The sequence below is a fragment of the Erinaceus europaeus genome, chromosome 7 (genome assembly GCF_950295315.1).
Source record: "Erinaceus europaeus chromosome 7, mEriEur2.1, whole genome shotgun sequence".
NCBI classification, from domain to species: domain Eukaryota; kingdom Metazoa; phylum Chordata; class Mammalia; order Eulipotyphla; family Erinaceidae; genus Erinaceus; species Erinaceus europaeus.
In genome coordinates, this window is record NC_080168.1 from 100,132,547 (window position 1) to 100,149,244 (window position 16,698).

Sequence of the window (16,698 nt, forward strand, 5' to 3'; positions counted from 1 at the left end):
TCCTACTGATGAGGGCAAAAGACATAAATGAGGGGGTTGGGTAGTGGGGCACACCCGGTTAAGTATTATGTGCAAGGAAACGCATAAGGACCCAGGTTCGAGCCCTGCTTCATGAGCAGTGAAGCAGGTCTGCAGGTGTCTCTTTTTCTCTCTCTTTCTTTTCTCTTTCTCTTTCCCTCCCCTCCCCTCCCCTTTCCTTCTCTCTGTCCTATCAAATGAAATGGGGGGGGGGGCACCAAACATGGTAGATTCATAGTGCCTACAAAGAGTCCCAGCAACTGGAGGCAAAAAGAAAGGGAGGAAGGAAGGATGGAGACAGAGAGAAAAAAAGGGGGGGGGGGGAGAAATGAAAGCAGAAGCTATTTCCATTTAAAGTGCGGCAGTGTACCTTGATCTTCTCTGTGACAACGCTTATAAAGTGCGAACTTGTTAGGGCTCTCAGTCACGAGAAACTTCTTGAGCAGGGCCTCAATCACTTCCCGGACAGTGTTTGCACTACTGATATGAAGGGTGTTCACACAGTCATTGCTACTGGGAGGGAGCTTTCCAGGGCTTGCAGAAGCCTGCTGAGGTTTGCAGAGTTCCATCTGGACTTTGATGAAGCCAGTGTAAATCCCATTTGAATTCTGCAGCAGGAAGAAAAGCACACACTTAGCTGGGCTGGTAGTGGCCTTGCCAGGATGGAGCACATTAAAGAGAGGAAGGTGAGACGCTCTTCCTCTGTCTGACCTTCTTCTTCAATGGCTCTGCAGCAGATTTTCACTAGGTTTATTTCTCCTAAGGGAATGGCCTGGCAAGGAGAGGGCACACCCCAGGCCGAGTGCTTCCAGAGGTGAGGTCTGTAGTGCAGATGTGGAGACGGGAAACCTCCTGATGCTGCTGCTGTCTAAAGGCGGGACTCCCACTTCTGAAGCCACATGTGAGAGGTCACTGATGAGGTTAGGATCAGCTGGGGCAGATGTGAGCCAAACCATGGGACTTGCTCAAGTTTGGGGGTTGTGTCTAGGCTAAGTGCTCAAAGGAAGCTGCATTTGAAACAAAGGGCAAGCTACTACACAGAGAAGGAAGGTCACGATCAGGACACTGAATATGGAGGTGAAGAAAGGGTCGTGGACGGTCAGAAAAGCAATGTTCATTCCTAGTGGGCAGTACAACAATACATTAAAGCCTGGTGTCTCTACGTACTATAAAACCCATACAGCATGAATTACTTACGAAGCGTTTCTGGGACCTTAGTCATTATTAGTATTCTGTAAAAGTCAAAACTTAGTCATTATTAGTATTCTGTAAAAGTCAAAACTGCATTGCATTGTATATTATATCATGTCTACTTCTTTGTTTTAAGGGAGTATTTAAATTTCCCCCCTCTCTGTGCAACCTGGGAGGTGGTGTAGTGACAACAATGTTAGGTCCTCAAGCATGGGGTCTTGGATTGGATTCTAGCATCACATATGCCAAGTGATTCCCTGCTTTATTCCCATGTCCTCCTTCCTCCCCACCCCATAAATCTTTTTCAAAATGTCGCCCCATCTACTAAACAACTTTACTGATGTGTAAGTTTTTATTCCCAAAATTGCACAATTTAATGTACACAATTTGGTAAGTTTAGTATACTTGTCTTTTTATTTTTATCAGAACACTGCTCAGCTCTGGAATATGGTGGTGACATGAATTGAACCTGTAACCTCAGGGACTCCAGACATGCAAATCTGGTGCACTATTTCTGACATATTTGGCCATCAGGGGGAAAAAAATTTAATGTTTTGTTAAATCCTGAGTTCAGCGGGGAAGCAATTACAGAAGCCAGACCTTCCACCTTCTGCATCCCACAATGATCTTGGTTCCATCCTCCCAGAGGGTTAAAGAACAGGAAAGCTATCAGAAGAGGGGATGGGATAAGGAGTTCCAGTGGCAGGAATTGTATCTCTATGGTCTTGTCAAGTGTTTCCATTTTATAAATAAAAACTTAAAAAAAAAATCCTGAGGTGTGTGTGTGTTGTATATAAAGCAGAACATTAAAGTTAAAACAGAACGTAAAAACAAACTTTATAATTCATTATTTTTCTTCCTTTCCAAAAGATCAATTTACAATACAAATTCACTTGTTCATTCTTGTGGAAGGTATTATAAATTTATCGTTGAAATAACATGAAAACTTGTGTTTGTTTTCACCTCTATAGAGGGTGGGGGAGTGGAATTCTTCTGCTTTGGTGGAAAAAAATCTGTTTGAAAAGAGACATAGGAATAATCTTGAGATCATCTCCGCCCCTTCCCTTTTGACAGCATCTCACTGGGGAGGGATCCTGTATCACAAGGATTTATATTTTATTTTTAAAGTTCCTTTCTAAGGGTCACAGAATTCAGCAGAGCCTGTTTTAAACAGTAGAGTCACTCTATCCTTCACTGAACACTTGCTGGTTTGCAAGCAACTGGCTGAGAGGATGGGGCCCAAGTCCCTGAAAACTAGCAGGTACCATAGGGAAGTCACCAAGTGGGTGATAGAGGGAGGGGGGCAGAGCACTCCAACTTCATTCTTGGTCTCCTTTAATGGTCTCCTTTCATTGGCATTAAGCCCTGCACCTTTCTCCTCCTACACGTTCACTCTGCACTGAGCTTCCAACAGCAACACTGTGGATAACTAAGACAACGTGTAAGGAAGTATTACACATTTCCTCTATCAGCCAGCTGAGAAGAGGCTTAGCTCAATTATAGTCCAACCCATGGACACAGACAGCATATGGACACTAATGCTTTGATATAAAATCTATCTAAATTCCCACTATATCTGAGTTACCACCAACATATGAAACAAACAATGACTGTGATTCATACTAAAAATCCTTTTGGCAGAGTCAGGTGGCAGCGCAGCGGGTTAAGCGCACGCAGCGCAAAGCTGAAGGACCGGAGTAAGGATCTCTGTTCGAGCCCTCGGCTCTCCACCTACAGGGGAGTCAATTCACAGGTGGTGAAGCAGATCTGCAGGTGTCTATCTTTCTCTCCCCCTGTCTGTCTTCCCCTCCTCTCTCCATTTCTCTCTGCCCTATCCAATAACGACGACAACAATAATAAAACAAGGGCATCAAAAGGGAATAAATAAATATTTAAAAAATTAAAAATCCTTTTGGGACGAGGGCCATAAAACCTTTCCAAATCAAATCTGAAGAAGGAACAAGTGGATTTTATTTGTTTGCTGCAACCTGGATATCACTGTGGCTCTAAGACCATCACAATTCCACTGCTCCAAACAGAATTTTTATTTATTTTTTTTTTAGAGGGGAGCGGGAGAGGGACAGGAAGAGGAGAAACACCACAGTGTTCTTACTCTACTTGAGGAGCTCCCTCAGGTAGGTGTTCCCATAATGGCTGAGTTCAAGCCTGGGTTCTTGCATGTGTTCTACCGGGTAAGCCATCTCCTGGCTCCCTTAACTGATTTAAGATAAAGATACTTCAGGGAATCAGGCGGTAGCGCAGTGGGTTAAGCGCATGTGGCGCAAAGTACAAGGACCGGCTAAGGATCCCGGTTCAAGCCCCTGGGGAGTCGCTTCACAAGCGGTGAAGCAGGTCTGCAGGTGTCTTTTTCTCTCCCTCTCTGTCTTCCCCTCCTCTCTCCATTTCTCTCTGTCCTATCCAACAACAATAACAACAATAACCATCACAACAATAAAAAACAAGGGCAACAAAAGGGGAAATAAATAAATATAAAAAAATAAAAATAAAAAGATCAAGATACTTCAAAATACAGCCTTAACAGGAAAGGCAAGAAAAAAGTATTTCATCTTCCTGTTGTGCATACTTTCACTATCCAGCTTATGCAAAAGTTACCCAGAGTTTTAAAAAAACAGGTTGCAGTACCAACAATTAAAGTTTGTCTTTTTTTTTTTAAGTTTGTCTTTTGAAAAGTGTCAACTTCAAAGTAGCAAGGGCGCTTACCAAGGTCATCTTCAACTTGTCTGTGACTGCCAAGTTATATTTATGAACTTTCTCTTTGATTTCCTCCTTGCTGAGGTAATTGTGGGTCTCCTTCTCTTTCTCCACATCCTAGAAGAAAAACAAGCAAGGACTCACATGAGCAATCAAAGAAAAAATGCAGATAAACGAGGATTCTTTTTACATTCCACACAAGAACAACCATGGAGCAATTTGCCTTGAGATAAATTCTCTCCCTCCGTCCCTTTCAAACTCTACACACTCATCTGCCAAAGACTTTTCCTTCCTAGGTTTCCTAATCAATATGTCAAATAAATCTAATTTGTTGGGGTTACATGCAGCACTATTGAGTATTGCTCTACCAATTTATCTTTTGCAGTGTTGGACTCTCAAGTATGAAGTTTGGTCCTAAGTTTGGTCCCTGGCATCACATGTGCCAAAGTGATGCTCTGGTTCTCTTTCTCTCTCTCCTTAATAAACCATTTTAAAATGGTCTTTTGCTAACTTCTCCTTCTGTAAAAATACCACCTCCCAAAGTGTACCAGCAAAATTAGCTACTTCTATTTTAAACAATTTTTTTCTTTTCTTTTCTTTTTTTGTTTTTTAGTAACAGAGCACTGCTCAGCTCTGGCTTATGGTGGTATAAGAGATTGAACCTGGGACTTTGGAGCCTCAGGATTGAGAGTCTCTTTGCATAACCATTATCCCTGCTATTTTAAGCAATATTTAAAGGCACATACCAAAAGTCTCTCTTTAGCAAATCCTATGAGCTTCATAAGGTCTTTACAGGTTTATAACACCCAGTAGCAAAAATGCATGAGTGTTACTAAGTGCTAACTGGCACTGGTCACTAACTTGTCAGATTATACACAGCCACCAGGAGGTGATCCATCTTCTACACAAATCCTCATGTCAACTGTCCAGACCTTTCCCCATCCATTCCCACTCACCTCCTACCCCAACCCGATTCCCCACAGGTTAGAAGGAAAGGCCTTAGTTAAATTCTCTCATCACTGAAGAATTCACAAATAGTCATAACTGGAAAAAGGACTAGAAAGCTGGATGAAAGAAGAGAGTAGCTCCCAAATATGGGGAAAGTGTAGAAATATTGTTAACTGTAAACCCCATCGATTTGATCTGGGGCCCATAGTCAGCACAGGAGCCTATGTGACCTCTGCAACCCTGGGGGCCCGAGCTCACATTCTGTGGGACAAGTAGGAACATTCCAGGTTGCATCTCCCTAGACAATAACCTGGGTCCACCTACGTATCAGATGGCAGGCTTAAGCAAAAACTAGTAAAGCTATGAGCCCCTTGGAATATACCTAAAATAGACCTACTAGCTTTTTCTAAACGGAGACCTCAAATCTCATCTGCTATATTCCTGCCTTTAGGTTCATGATTAGTCAACAATTTGTATGGCTTTATATGTTAACTCTTTTTCAGCCACCAGGTTCCAGATGCTACCATGATGCCAACAGGAATTCCCTGGGCAGAAAAAACCCAACAATATGTCCTGGAGCCCCACTTCCCCAGAGCTCTGCCCCACTAGGAAAAAAGACAGACAGGCTGAAAGTATCGATTTGCCAACATCCATGTTCAGCAGAGAAGCAATTACAGGAGCCAGACCTTTCACTTTCTGCTCCCTATAATGACCCTGGGTCCATACTCTCAGAGTAAAGAATAGCAAAGCTATCAAGGGAGGGGATGGGATACAGAGCTCTGGTGGTATGAACTGTGTAGAACTATACTACTCTTATCCTACTGTTTTGTCAGTGTTTCCATTTTATAAATAAAAATTATAAAAATTTAAAAATAAAAGCACAAACAGTTTGTTGTAGGGGGCTGAACTAATGCATGACATTATGCAATGACTGGTAAGTGACCACCTACTTCACAAACAACAGTATTTATAACCCTGCAGAGTCAAATATCTCAGACACCTGGCTTACATCACATATATTCTGCCAACAACCTAGCCAGACAGGTATTATGACTCCAGTTTTTAGATGAGATCAAGTTATAAGAAACAATTTAACCAGCCAACAGAAAATTAACTGCCATGCGCAAGTGAAGGAACATATTAACCTGAAGCATGTTCATTGTCCTCATTAAAGCCTCTCCTCTGGATAATGAGTTCACTAGCACCCCATGCTCCAGACAGGACACTGAGATTTACACAAGTCAAGTGTCTTCTCAGGGGGTGACTCAACTAGTCAAAAGACTAGGCTCAGTTTGTTGATGAAGGTTCACTTAGTAATGGGAGGAAAAAGAACACCAGAGTATCAGTCTGGCACATGTGAATGCCAGGGACTAAATTCAGGATCTAATGCTTGAGAGTCCAACATATTTATTTATTTATTTGTTTATCTATTTATTTATTTATATTTATAAAATGGAAATACTGACAATACCATAGGATAAGAGGGGCACAACTCCACACAATTCTCACCACCAGAACTCCGTATCCCATCCCATCCCTTGATAGCTTCCCTATTCTTTTTAAAAATATTTATTTATTTATTTATTCCCTTTTGTTGCCCTTATTGTATTATTGTTGTAGTTATTATTGTTCTAATTGTTGTGGTTATTATTGTTGTTACTGATGTCGCTGTTGTTGCATAGGACAGAGAGAAATGGAGAAAGGAGAGACAGAAAGGGGGAGAGAAAGATATAGACACCCGCAGACCTGCTTCACCGCCTGTGAAGCGAACCCCCTGCAGGTGGGGAGCTGAGGGTTCGAACCAGGATTGTTACGCCAGTCCTTGTGCTTTGAGCCACCTGCGCTTAACCTGCTGCACTAACACCTGACTCCCAGCTTCCCTATTCTTTAGCTCACTGGGAGCATGGACCCAGGATCATTATGGAGTGCAGAAGGTGGAAGGTCTGGTTTCAGTAATTGCTTCCTTGCTGAACATGGGCATTGGCAGGTCCATCCATACTCCCAGCCAGTGAGAGTCCAACATTTTACCCACTATATCACCTCACCTCCCAGGTTGTCCAGGCTTGGTTTTAATAAAGGTTCTCTGTTGCTACCACTAAATTGAATAGCAATTAAAACCTATGATTTATTCCCCACACCAAGGCCCTTGAGAATGTACCCTTCCAGCCAGAATGTCATCTCTCCTCCTAGCTGCTGACTATTCAACAGTTCCCATCACTGTAGTCTGTGTTACACATGCAGAAAATGACATGAAGACCCTAATTGTAAAAAAAATGGGGCAGCCCTGGTACCAGAGTGGTGCTTTGTCTTATTTTTCTCTCCTCTCAGTCTCATATAAAACTTTCTCTCGGGGGTCGGGCGGTGGCACAGTGGGTTAAGCGCATGTGGCGCAAAGCGCAGGGACCGGCGCAAGGATCCCGGTTCGAGCCCCCGGGTCCCCACCTGCAGGGGAGTCGCTTCACAGGCGGTGAAGCAGGTCTGCGGGTGTCTATATCTTTCTCTCCCCTTCTCTCTCTGTCTTCCCCTCCTCTCTCCATTTCTCTCTGTCCTATCCAACAACGAATTGCATCAACAAGGGCAATAATAATAACCACAACGAAGCTACAACAAGGGCAACAAAAGGGGGAAAAAAATGGCCTCCAGGAGCGGTGGGTTCATGGTGCAGGCACCAAGCCCAGCAATAACCCTGGAGGAAAAAAAAAAAAAAAAAAAACTTTCTCACATATGATGTACAAATCTTTTTTCCCCAGGAGTATAAAATGGCTCTGGATACATTCAGACTTCAGGACCTTTAATTTGAGACCCAAAGGAGTGTAGTGACTATTATCTATCGTAATGATTTTCAATTTCTGCCCTGTTCAAGTTTACAATTGGAGAATGGTGAAGACAGGGGAAGTGCCAACACAAGAGTCCTGGTGTCTTAATGGCCTTAATTATCCCATTTAATTATTATTATCTTAATTATCCCATTTCAAAAGTGAAATAGTGATTTCATTATTCAGTGGAAAGTAAATCTGATCAAAGCTGCTAAAAGCTCAACTAGGGTAGTAATTCTGTAGTTTTACTTGGGATCTAATAGGCATGTAATATGTTCACATCAGGTATACAACACAACATACATCAACTACATTAATAGTCTTATATACATATCTGCTGTAAAATGATCACAGGAAAGCCGGCATCTAGCAGCACACAGTTCTATTTTATCCCTCTATGGGAACTTGTAAGACCTTTCCTTGATTCTGTCTTGTTTTTTTGAGGTGCCAGGGATCATGTATGAAATTCAGAGTTTCATACATGAATCTAATCTAGTGAACTCTTGTGCCAGGTTACATTCCTAACCCCTGATCTTGTACCTTTTTAAAATACTTATTATTTTCCCTTTTCTTGCCCTTGTTCTTTTTCATTATTGTTGTACTTATTGTTATTGATGTCGTCGTTGCTGGATAGGACAGAGAGATATGGAGAGAGAAGGGGAAGACAGAGAGGGGGAGAAAAAGATAGACACCTGCAGACCACCTGTGAATTGACTCCCCTGTAGGTGGGGAGCCGGATCTTGTACTTCTTTAAGGATTTATTTATAACAAGGGGGAGGGGAGACACCAGAGTATCAGTCTGGTACATGTGATACACGGATTCAAAGATTATGCGTGAGAGCCCAGTGCTTTATGCAGTAAGCCACCTCCAGGATCAATGATCCTGTATTTCTAAGTCAACTAATGCAGCAATGACACATCAGGGTCACAGACCAAGACTGGTTCATTCAGCAAATATTTGCTGAGCTGCTGTGTGCCAGGCACTAGCCCAAGTGTGGGGGTGTCAGACACCACCTCTATCCTTATGGAGCTGAATGCCCAAAGCGGCTGAGTATGAATAAGAGATGTCAAAGAAAATAGGGTTCCCAAATGATGAAGACAGTTTCTGAGTGGAGTTGCCAAGCAACATGGGGCAAGGAAGCAGACCTCACAGATGCAGGCCTTGCAGTGGACAACACTGTTTCTTCTTTTTTTTTTTTAATATTTATTTACGTATTTATTCCCTTTTGTTGCCCTTGTTGTTGTATTGTTGTAATTATTATTGATGTCGTCACTGTTGGACAGGACAGAGAGAAATGGAGAGAGGAGTGGAAGACAGAGAGGGGGAGAGAAAGATGCACCTGCAGACCTGCTTCACCACTTGTGACGCGACTCCCCTGCAAGTGAAGAGCCAGGGGCTCGAACCGGGATCCTTACGCCAGTCCTTGCGCTTCCAGCCACGTACGCTTAACCCGCTGCGCTACACTGCCTGACTCCCAACACTGTTTTTTCTTAACATCAGATCTGGCAGAATCTTGTGATCTGAAAACTCTGAGTTCTCTACCTCTATAAGGGACCCTCTTTCCTCTTCCTAGGAATTCTGCCTTTCCTCTCAATGTCAGGGAAAATACAGCTGCATTCATGAGGAGGAGGAGGAGGAGGAGGAGGAGGAGGAGGAGGAAAGAAATGGAACCCATAAGGTAGAAAGTAGGTACAGCAGGTTCAAAGGGTGAGGCTAGGAAGAGAAGGTTATAAAAGACCTGTGTGGTGGGTGTGGAACACATAGATTAACATGAATCTTTAGTTGTGAGGAGAGGATGTGGCTTGGGGAGCAGTTTGTGAACACTGGGGTTATTATTCTTGGCAGCTGGTGAGGGTATAATGCCACGCCTGAGCGTCTGCTGGGGGAAGTCACAGGTCATCTTTTTATACGCCACTTCACTTTCATGTTTCCCCAAACCCTCGAGTTTCTCAGAAGGAGGGCTGCCCCATGCAAAATTATAAATCCAAATATGTCTCTCAAGCTTTCATCCAGCAAGCCCTGAAGGGCTGCTCTAGGGTTAGCTTCGGTTCCTGGGTGGAGTCACAAGCTGCTGTTTGTCACCAGTGAACTGTCTGGGTTGCATTGGATCGACCTTCTCGTGGTGCATCCCGTGAGTACCCATTCATTGGGGAAACTGAGGATCCTTTCTAGCTGACTGAATCCACATGGATCCCAGTCACTTTCAAAGCCAGCAACAAGCAGCTCCTGACAGCTTTGCTGTTGACTGGCTACAGAAGAAGGGCAAACGCTAGAAGAAGAAGTGAACTGTCTCACTAAGGACATTCCCTCCCTCACAGACAGGCAGCAGTCCTCACTGTGGGGCCTCATCCCCATGTGAGAAAAGCTCACATATCAAAGCCTTCCAAGACTATGCCTCTACAAATCTGGAGTGAAGGTCTGAGAATTGTTTATGCTCTTTCTTGCCAGGGTTCTCTGTCATTATGAAATTATATGAAAAACTGGACATTTCAAGCAGACACACACACACACACACACACACACACACACACACACACACACACCAAAATAAGTAATAAAGCATCTAACAGCAGCTCCAGAGTGAGAAGTGAGAAGATGAATACACTACTCCTGTCACTCCTAAGGCCTGTGGCCTGTAGTGTAGGCAAAACTCAATGGCTCTGCCATGTTCTAGCTGTGTGTCCAAAGACAAGTTATTTCAACCAAGCCTCAGTTTTTTCATCTCTGTAAAATGTGCGAAACAATATGAGCTTTATGGAACTTGTGTGAAAATATAATCCAACACATTATTCAACTGCTATTCAATGAGAGCGTCTGCTAGTACCCGGCTCTGTGCCAACCACTTAAAGCTGGGGAGACAGTTGTGGTCCATGCCTTTCCATCTTTTCTTGGCTGACAACCTTGTCAAATTTGTCTTAACCCACCTCCTTTGTAGGGTAAGGGGGGTTTGAGAAGTCTCTTGAGAACACACAGAGCTGACAGTTTGTTTCATTATTATTCATTACTATTACTTCAGATAGAAGAGAGGGAGACACAACAGCAATTCTCTGGATTCCCCTGATGCACTCGTGCCCCCAGCCCTTGGTGCTGGGGTTAAAACCTGGGACTTGATATGTACTGAGGCATGCACTCTACCAGGTGAGCTTTCTCCTGGCCACCTATCCATTTATTTTTGTACCACAGATCTCTATAAGAAACTAAGCAAAAGGGAATTCGGCGGTAGCACAGCAGGTTAAGCGCAGGTGGGCAAGCGCAAGGACCGGCCTGAGGATCCTGGTTCCAGCCCCCAGCTTCCCACCTGCAGGGGAGTCGCTTCACAGATGGTGAAGCGGGTCTGCAGGTCTTATCTTTCTCTCCCCCCTCTGCCTTCCCTTCCTCTCTCCATTTCTTTCTGTCCTATCCAACAATGACGACATCAATAATAGCAACAATAATAACTACAACAACAACGACAAGGGCAACAAAAGGGAAAATAAATAAATAAACAAATAAATAAATACTGCGTGTAAATAGCATGAATTGGCCGACGGAGATGCACAACATCCAGCACCTGGTGACAGGGGCATAACAAGCACTCCAGATCAGTGTCATCACCTCCTCACTGGTGGCCCACAGGTCTCATATGGAGCTGTTTCCACTGCTGGCCAGCCACATGGGAGGGTGGGGGGTTAGTGGAGAAGGATAAATGCACCAGGCCAACAGGTGCATTACAAACTCAGAAGTTCTGGGCAGGGTAGTCCTGGTTATGCAAAGTGACTCTCATGCCTGAGGCTCCAAACTCAGGAGTCCTTATTTTCCATCATTTCCATTTGTGGAAACAGGCAGTCACATGTCCAGACTGGGATACCCAGTGCATGTGGAGAGAATAAGCATCTGTCTCAGGTTGTGTGCACAGCAAGCTGTCAAGCACTATCATCTGAAGACAGGGGACCCTGCTGCAAACGCAGCTCAGGAATAAGCTCACAGGTTATGGGACCTTGGTGATGACTCCTTTCAAGCTCTCTTCCAATAAAAATATCAAACAAAGGATTGTGAACTGGCCGAACATGAAAAGTCTTTCCACTATAATAAAAAAGAGACCTATAGGGGGCTGGTCAGTAGCACAGCAGGTTAAGTGGACATGGCATGAAGCACAAGGACTGGCATGAGGATCAGGGTTCAATCCCCTAGCTCCCCACCTGCAGGGGGATCGCTTCACAAGGTTAAGCAGGTCTGCAGGTGTCTATCTTTCTCTCCCTCTGTCTTCCCCATCTCTCTTGATTTCTCTGTCCTGTCCAACAATAACAGCAATGACAACAATAACAAGGGCAACAAAAATGGGAAAAATGGCCTCCAGGAGCAGTGGTTTCATAGTGCAGGCACCAAGCCCCACAGATAATCCTTGGGGTGGGGGGTGACACACCTATAGGCAAACCAAAGTCTTAGGATGAGGAACTAAATTCAATATGCACCTATAACTGTCAATAACTTAAAGATGAAGAGTCATATATATGGCTCATACTGTGTGTCAAAAATGTAGGTCTTGGCTATAATGCACACATGTAAAAAGGGAAGAATGTAGATGGCATAAACATAAGAAAGCAATATAAAATAAAAAGACAAGTACAGAGAAATCAAGATTCTATTCATGAAGTCAAGAACCAGAGCCTTACTATCTGCGGTGCTGGGCTGTTCTTGGCCTTCAAAGTCCAGTGTGCTGCTGGCTGCCATGTTCTCATGGCACCAGTGTGGACAACCAGAGCGCTGCCCAGCTAGAGGCTCTCGCTTACCTCGGTGTCTGGCTATGGCATGCTGATTCATCCTGGCGGTGCAGGTTTGGGATTTTTCCTCTTGCCAAATGGGAAGGGCTTTGTTGTTGTTGTTGTTGGCAGAGTATAGAATTTGGATTCTACTTCTATTTATATGAAGACTCAGGGACTCCTACCAAAATTCTCCTTACAGGCAACTCTGAATTCAGCCGTAAGTGGTTCGCTGTTCATGCTCCAAAAGGAAGAGGGTAAGGGTGTGTGTGTGTGTGTGTGTGTGCGTGTGCGTGTGCGTCACTACCGGGCGGTTGCACAACTGGTTTAAAAATGTATCACTTATCTTTTTTTTTTTTGCCTCCAGGGTTATTGCTGGGGCTCGGTGCCTGCACCACAAATCCACTGCTCCTGGAGGCTATTTTTCCCATTTTGTTGCCCTTGTTGTTGTGCTTGGTGTAGTTGTTATTGTTGCCATAGCTGTTGTTGTTGAATAGGACAGACAGAAATGGAGAGAGGAGGGGAAGACAGAAGGGGAGAGAAAGAGACACCTGCAGACCTGCTTCACCACTTGAGAAGCGACCTCCTGCAGGTGGGGAGCCAGGGCTTCAACCGGGATCCTGACGCCGGCCCCTGCGCTCTGCACCATGTGTGCTTAACCCACTGTGCTACCGCCCAACTCCCAAAAATGCATCACTTATCTTATCTCAGGGCAAGAAAAGTACATGAGGGAGAAAAAAAAAAAACAGCAGCTCAGAAGTACAATGCACACAGTACTGCTGAACCACCGGGTGCCCCCAAAGAACACTAATCCTCCAACAGGATAACTAGTAGGCAGAACAGGCCCTCCCCCTCCTACCTCACTGGGCTAGGGATTCCTAATGCTTTAAAAAGCTGGACACTCTAGAAAGCCCTGCAGGTAAGAGGCCCTTAGAAGCACAGAGGGAGGAAAACTTGGAGGTAACAATTCATTAATTATGAGCAACAGGTGTATTATACAGGAACAGGTATTTCTTTTCCCTCATTAAATTATTTACTTTGTGGATGGATTCTGTATTCATTAGAGGATATTACGCACTCGAGCCACATCTGGTAAACACTCCAACCTCTTTGTCCCTGAGGCTGCTCCTTAAACAGCAAAGAGGGGAGTCGGGCTGTAGTGCAGCGGGTTAAGCGCAGGTGGCGCAAAGCACAAGGAACGGCATAAGGATCCCGGTTCGAACCCCGGCTCCCCACCTGCAGGGGATTCACTTCACAAGCGGTGAAGCAGGTCTGCAGGTGTCTATCTTTCTCTCCTCCTCTCTGTCTTCCCCTCCTCTCTCCATTTCTCTCTGTCCTATCCAACAACGACAACAACAATAATAACTACAACAATAAAACAACAAGGGCAACAAAAGGGAATAAATAAAATTAAAAAAAAAAAAACAGCAAAGAGAACAGCAGAAGGAGTCTAGGTGGATATTTTAGGTGACTTTGTTAAAAAAAAGGGGGGGTACTTCAAAAATAGAACTAGGCAGCAACCTTATAAGGATGGGATACTGTACTGGTCTTCTCTTAAATGCACTGGAGAGGGCTCAAAGTGCACAATTAAGTTCTTCCAGCCACACCTCCCAGCAGTGCACCCCAACCACTCTGCCATTAAAGTCTCCCCCAAAGAGCACCATGTGCGTCTCCCACCCTGCTCCTTCCTCTTGTTCAAGGCCCACCCCACTCAGGAATCTGCCCTGACCACAACTCTACACACACACACACACACACACACACACACACACACACACACACACACACACACACACACACACACACACACACACACACATGAAGCATCCACAGAACTTCTGGGTGTGTTTCCTGAGCTTGCTCTCCCCTCCCAAGCACGGAAATGTTTTTAAGTCTTTCTCCGGGGTTCTGGGGACACAACTGGGGCTGGGGAGAGGGAAAGGAGCTGACCCCTGTTCACCTGATTCTATCAGGTCACAGGGCCCATAGCTGAGACTGCACTTGCAATCAATCCCCCTTTGTGTGTCTGATCAATCCACGTGGAGTTTCTGTTTGTTTCTCAAAGCTGAATGGATCTGCTGGGGCACACAAAAGGCCCTTGTAACACCAGATACAAGGATTTATATGCTTCTGTTATCCATCTGCACCATCAAAGAACTCGAGCCCTTCAAAGCAAGGCCCTTAAACACCCTACACACCAGGGTTACGGTGGGTGCAGGCACAGCCCCAGCATGTTAATAAGATTAATTGCAGTTGTGATAAACATTCAAAGAGTCTCATCTGGACCATCCATGACCTCACTTTTAACCCCCACCCGCCACCCCCAGTTACCAGTGTGCCATACCCTAATATGGCTGTACTTTTAAAAACCGGGGTGTGTGCCAATCATCAAACAGCCACTCGTTTGTTTTGGAGCCAGAAAACAAACTTGGAGATGGACCAGTCTCCCCTGGAGTGCCCAACCTCTAGGCATCCCAGATTACATTCAGACTCCTAGCCCCCCCTCCCCCACGTTTGGCATATTTTTCAAGGGAGTCAGTTAAGATCTCTTCATTTCTGAAAGGTGATACATTTCACAATTGATTTTTTTTTTTTAACTTTCTTCAGATTCTAGGTGAGCTAGGTTAATAATGAAAGGAACAGTTATTCTAAGTCTTGGAGCCAAGTGCATTCAAATCAAGGTAATCAGCTTGGATCATTAAAGAAAGAATGTGGACTGAGATGAGTCAGTACTCTGGCCTCGGACCACCTTTGGAGCTCCACTGGAATGGAAGCAGCAGGAGGGGTCCATGGCTTCAAAGAAAGGTGTGTCCTCGGTTGTACTTATCTGTGGAAAACTGAAAAATGTTATGCATGTACAAACGATTGAATTTACTGGAGACTGTAAAACAATTTCCCAATAAGGGGGGTGGTGTTTTTAAAAAAGGGCATGGAGCAGCTGAAAGGTGAAGGTGCTGGGTGGCAGTTCAGAGCAAGTTGCTATGAGCCTCTTGCCCTTCTAGAAAAAGGACAAGAGAAGATAAACCGCACCAAACCACCAGAGTATCCTCCTGCTTCGTACTTCTCACCGTTGCTGTCGTTTCTTTGTACCCAGGGACATTTGGTCCAATAAGAGTTATTTTGAGGGGGCTGCGTAGTGGCACACCCAGTTGAGCACACATGTTACCATGCATTAGGAGCACATAGAACTGTGTGCAAGGAACCGGGTTCAAGCCCCCATCCCCACCTGCAGGGGGAAGCTTCACAAATGGTGAGGTAATGCTACAGGTGTATCTCAATCCCAATCTCCCCCTCCCTGCCTCTCAATTTCTGTCTCTATCCAAAATAAAACATTTTTTAAAAATTATTTTGCGGAATGCCCAAGAACCAGTGAAAGGATCCTGGTTGGAGCCCCCAGCTCCCCACTTGGGGGGGAGTGGGGGGAGGGCTGCTTCACAAGTAGTGAAGCAGGTCTGCAGGTGTCAATCTTTCCCTCCCCCCTGTCTTCCCCTCCTCTCAATTTTTCTCTGTCCTACCCAACAACAACAGCAATAGCATGATAAACAACAAGGGCAACAAAAGGGGGAAAACAGCTTCCAGGAGCAGTGGATTTGTAGCACAGGCACTGAGCCCCAACAATAACCCAAGGCAAAAAAAAAAAAAATGTTGCTCCCAAAAATGACTTATTTAAAGAAATGGGGGAAGGGATCAGACAGTGCACCTGGTTGGGAATACATATTACAATACAGAAACACCCAGGCTCAAGCCCCCCCAGTAACCACCTGCTGGGGAGTGGGGGCGGCGCTTCACAAGTGAAGTAGTGCTGTAGGCGGCTCTCCCTTCTCAAGTTCTCTGTCTCTATCCAAACTAAACAAATAAAACTTTTTTTTCTTAAAGCCCACCCCTTGGCTCCTCCATCGCCCCCACCCCAGGCCCCCAAGGCCTGTCCCCCAGCTTGGGGTAAGGGAGCAAGAGAGCTCCTCTCAGACAAGGTCAGCGGTGCTGAGAGGCTTAGTGCAGGTCCAACAAGAAGTTTTTATAAAGCAAAAGGTGGCTGAAGGTACATTGTTGTTACCAAACCTGAGCGCCTGTTCTGTAAGTGATTCAGCACCAGCTACTTTTTCCATATGCTTCCCAAAGTGTTCTTCCCCTTCTTAATGCTTAATTGAAGTATTTGCTCACGGTTGGCATCATTCCTACAGGAGGCAGAGACTTCAAACAATCTACCAGGGCAGCTTTTGTTTTTTTCAAGGAAGTGGTGAACTATGGCCTCTTTCAAACAGTCTGTCAGTTT

At 44.7% G+C, this 16,698-nt stretch overlaps 2 protein-coding genes across 2 annotated transcripts in view; one reads left to right on the forward strand and one right to left on the reverse strand.

The window, feature by feature from the left end:
* Positions 1-3,363, forward strand: part of GNS (glucosamine (N-acetyl)-6-sulfatase) — a 68,833-nt gene extending 65,470 nt beyond the window's left edge. Inside the window, exon 14 of the mRNA XM_060194998.1 lies at positions 3,273-3,363. Within this exon, the coding sequence (XP_060050981.1) occupies positions 3,273-3,348 (76 nt within the window). The 3' untranslated portion in view covers positions 3,349-3,363. The remainder of the gene's footprint in view (positions 1-3,272) is intronic.
* RASSF3 (Ras association domain family member 3) overlaps positions 1-16,698 on the reverse strand; it is a 99,501-nt gene that overhangs the window by 10,820 nt on the left and 71,983 nt on the right. Inside the window, exons 2-3 of the mRNA XM_007516860.3 lie at positions 3,931-4,038; positions 389-626 (exon numbers count right to left, since the gene is read on the reverse strand). Of these exons, the coding sequence (XP_007516922.1) occupies positions 389-626; positions 3,931-4,038 (346 nt within the window). The remainder of the gene's footprint in view (positions 1-388; positions 627-3,930; positions 4,039-16,698) is intronic.